The sequence below is a fragment of the Beta vulgaris genome, chromosome 9 (assembly GCF_026745355.1).
Source record: "Beta vulgaris subsp. vulgaris cultivar EL10 chromosome 9, EL10.2, whole genome shotgun sequence".
In the NCBI taxonomy this organism is placed as follows: Eukaryota; Viridiplantae; Streptophyta; class Magnoliopsida; order Caryophyllales; family Amaranthaceae; genus Beta; species Beta vulgaris.
In genome coordinates, this window is record NC_079210.1 from 52,930,403 (window position 1) to 52,935,030 (window position 4,628).

The 4,628-nt window shown below is 32.7% G+C and overlaps 1 protein-coding gene across 1 annotated transcript; it reads right to left on the bottom strand.

The window, feature by feature from the left end:
• Positions 1 to 549: 549 nt before the first annotated feature.
• LOC104904747 (uncharacterized) lies at positions 550 to 1,086 on the bottom strand. The gene has a single exon (XM_010693114.2). The coding sequence runs from the start codon at positions 1,084 to 1,086 to the stop codon at positions 550 to 552; it is 537 nt and encodes a 178-aa protein (XP_010691416.2).
• Between the last annotated feature and the right edge of the window lie 3,542 nt (positions 1,087 to 4,628).

A 4,628-nucleotide genomic window follows, 5' to 3' on the forward strand; every position in this document is an offset into this window, starting at 1 on the left:
TTTTTTATTTTAAATGTCACGTGTTCGACACCTTATAATTACATATTACTTTTTAATATATTAGTATAAATTTGACATGATTTTAGTATTTCCTATACATAGATAGGAAACAAAATTAAAGGTAGAAAACAGAAAGGTAAAGGATATGCGAAAGAAAGAGGAAAAAACAGAAGAAAGTAATGTACCAATCAGTACAACAATAGCCCATAACATATACTCGAAACTCCTCTGCCAAACAAAAAGAAATTAAAAACTCAAAACTTATGCGCTAAGGAAAAATATCGCGCATGTTTATTCAATAGTACTTTTATTAATTTATGCAATAACTTACAAATTACCTTGTAACCCTCTTTAAAAAAAAAAAATAGCTACACAATCGTACCCTAGCTACCTTAATGCTACAAAAGCATGGCTTCCATCTATCTTATACTATAAACAACAATATTCATATTATGTATTGGAGTACTAATAAAATGTAACCCAAAACAATTTTTAATAACACTTGGTTATCTTTATTTTTCCCTTAGAAAAACAAGTCTTAGATATATCCTAGTACTTTTGCTTCTTAAGCTGAGAATAAAATTTATTGATAAAAGCCTCAGCAGCTTGATCTACATGCTTATCATCATCCACATTTTGCACCGGATACGGCGAGTCCGTGATCCTAAGCTGTCGAACAGCGGGGCTTCGGCCAAACCCTAGCCCTGGCAACAGCGGCGAGGCGGCGGGGACATCAGCAGCAGCATCAGCCTCTTCATTACTTAGCATTATATCCAGCATGTTGCTGACTTCCTCTAGGTTAACATTATCAATGTTTTCCAAATTAGGGCAAGGAGAAGGAATGTATAAAGGGCTTTTTTCTTGTTGGCGATTGTTTTTTCTTTTGTTGGTGAAGTAGCGGCGGTGTAAAGGGGTCTCACTGCAGCTAAATTCGTACTCCTGAGGGGAGTCGTCACAGGGGTGGATGGAGGGCCTGTCTTCGCCTCTTCGAGAGGCGGAGGTTTGATGGTTGTAGTGGTGGAACATTAGGTTTTTTAGGGCTTTTCCTGCGATTTTACCGCGCTTCATCATCATGTTGAGATCCATGATCATTTTTCTCTTGCATATGCCTTTTCTTATCATGAAAAAAGCCACTCTCACTATGTTCCATAGCTTCCTTGATATGTTTGATATATTTGGTTCCATGTTGAATTCTTGTAAGATTTAAGAGAAATGATGAGTTCTTTTTTTGGGATTTTTGTGAGTTTGTGTATGAAGAAGAAGAGAGTTTGTTTTGTTGGAGTTGAAAGAGAATTGAGAAAACAAGGCTTTAATTTGTTATGAGAAGGAGAAGGAAAGAGGTGGGGGATATATATAGGAAGAAAAAGGTTGATTAAGTGAAATTATAAAAACGTGAGTTGGTAATTAAATATAGAAACTTAACAAAGTTTGGGCGACTTTGCTTTTGGAAAGTGGAGTGCAAGAAGTTTCAGTCACAACTACAAAAAAAAAGCTTTAGCTTTTCTTAACCCTTACTACTAGTACTACTTTTTTCACCTTTTGTTAGATAACGACGAGTCGATCGACGGCTTCTTTCACGGAATGATTGGTGTTCTAAAATGTAAATATAAAATGTTAGAATAAATCGTAATACAAGTAGTTACAAAAATAGGAACATAAACTGGTAATAATTTAAATAAATTATAAACTTATTTTACAATCGTGCGTAAAATGATCACAGTCCTAAAGTTGAATTTACCCCGCAACAACACATGGACTCGCAGCAATCAACCTTCAGGAATACACGGCTTCTACCTTTTTGGTGTTTACAGAAAAGCAGATTGAGAACGCTGTTGAATTTTGCCTATAATAATAGAGGAAATCGCAAAAGAGAAGAAGAAGATGTGTTTATGTTTTTCTTGTATCCCAAGAAATACCCGAGTACTGGTATTTATAGGAAAAAAGGGAAACCAAACATGATCAAATCATGGCTGATAACGTGGGAAAAACAGGCAATAAATAAAATGTTGACAGTTTATTCCCCAAGACCCAACGCCCTGGCCCCAATAAGCGGCACGCGTGTGGTGACCACACATCACCACATACCCACTAAAAGCCTCATTAATTGCTACTCAACTCAAAGGGTAGAGGAAAAGTAATGGTTATAAACCTTACTCTTCCTTTCTATTCTTTCAATGTGGGATACAAGATATAAATGACTCTTCATATTCTTTTGAAGCATATCTAGTTTATACTTTTAAACTCCAACAACAAATTGTTAGATAAAATAGTTGAGTTCATAATATGTGAGTAGATATTAAAAGTTTAAGTCACTTAAAATAAATAGTCGTGTTTGGGTTAAGAGTTTAAATAAAATTTAAGCTTAAAAATTGACTAAAATTGAGTTGCTATCAAATATAACATCTCAATTTAAGGTGTTGAAATTTTCAACTATCTTATCAGTTCTTACTTTTAGCTCTATTTCATCTTATGTTCCATCCACAGTATCGCGCGAGATAAGGATTTCCTATGTATTGTTTACTTTCCTTCCTAAAATAAAAGGATATTAGTAGGAGTATACTTCCTCCATTTTTTTTAGGAGTTGTACATTTTTTTAGGAGATATAGTCATGAGAAAGATAGAGGGAGATGAAAAAACGGACTCATATGATAAGGATAGAGATACAGAGCATACATAGTCAAAATTACTTATTTTACAATTAGGCCTTGTTTGGCACTAGCGTTTGAGGTAGCGGTTAGCGGTTGGACAAGATTGAAACGCTAGCTACTTAAGAAAATTATGAGTGTTTGGTAATGTAGTGGTTGTAATAGCGGGTAGCAGTCGGAGTAGATTATGAGTAGCGGTTGTGGAATGTTAGTACAAGTAACGTTTGAGATTTAGAGGTAACGGTCTACCAAATAAACACTATATATAATAGCATAAGGTAGAATTATTAACCAATATTTTTTATTTTTTTCCTTTTCCTTATACTGTTTATTAATTGTTTTATTTTATGGCAATTCAATGTTTGTTTTACAATAGCTGAGACGTAATTTAAATATTTATTTCTAAGATAATATATTTTACAAGTATTTTAGTTAAAACCAGTAATATAAACTTTTTGAGGGTTGAATATTTTCTTAGATTTATACATTTCTTTGAGCAGCTAAAAAGTCGTATACTCTTTTTTGTGTAACTTTTTTGAAAAAATAAATATTGAATGAACATATGAAATTGTTTTAGTTCATTTCATATTAGAATAAATATCATTTATTGTCTTTTACAATTCCAACAGTTACTTTTGCCAAACACTTCTAATTAAACAACTAATTTAATCGTTGACCGCTAACAGCTACTAGTAGACAGCTAGCAGCTACCCCCAACAGCTACTACAACCGCTAACAGCTACTAGAACTGCTAGTTTTGCCAAACATGCCCTTAATATGAAACTTTCAAATAAGAAAAATGTTGCAATAATAAAGGAATGGAGGAAGTATTATTTTTTGTCAAAAAGATATATATTTCCTGCATTATCACTACCAAGACCATAATTGCTAATAACTGTTTAATAGATGTATGTTTCATACTTCCTTTGTTTTTTTTTATATATTTTACTTGAAATGTCGGAGTACTATATACAACACAAAAAATAGAAAATAAGATAGAAAAGTTAAAAAGGAACCCTATATGCTTGGAGAAAAACGGAAAAAAAACATATTGCAAATAATGGCAATGTTCAAAGTAATTTACAACTTCCTAAAAAGAAAATTTTACAAGCCAAACAAGGGATAACATCCGTAATAAATGAACTTTTGAGTTCCTTAAGCACCTAATTATATATCACACCTATATAAAGGGATGGATAATGGATTGTAAGCTATATGTTTCTTCTTTTTTTTTTTTCTTTTTTCTGAGAGAAATGGGTGGAGTATTTTTAGAATTGTATCAAGGCCAGGTATTATCATCTGGATCTAATGTACAAACTTTATGCCTCGTGGTGTACTGGTGTACTTAATCCTTAAGCATATTATCCAACAATAACCAACAAAGTAGAGAATTTTTGGGGCAGAGAATTGGACAAGTGGCTAGAGTTAAAGAAAAACTTGTTGTATATTCACGAATCCTAAGAAGGTAATGATATGAAAAGGAGATATAATAAAATGCTCTTGCTTTTATAATTAATGGATATATCATACTATGGATGACAATGTTATAATGAACTTCAATCATAATTGCACTCTACCTAAACTTGTAAGAGGAGGAAATCTAGAAGGCCAAAATCAAAATGTGGTCTATCTTTGGTACTTCAATTATTATTAGGGTTCCCCACTTACATTGGAGAAAATATTATATATAGTGGAGCGTTGGATTAAAATGATGTGTGTGGTATTGATCGAGTAGAGATAAAAGGCTTGACTTTGCTTTGCTGCTAGGTTTTTTGAGATTGATGTGCCAAAAGCTCTATTAAAAAAACAGAAATATGAATAGTATATTTGCTTTAGTTTGGTTGGAATTAGTGTAAGAATTGCCACTTAATCAGTGTTAGATATGGGTTAGTGGTTTTAGTTGAGCTATCTTTTCGTAATCAACTAGTCATTATGCTCGGGCTATGTTTTGGGTAAGAAAAAATTTAATTTATTAATAGAATA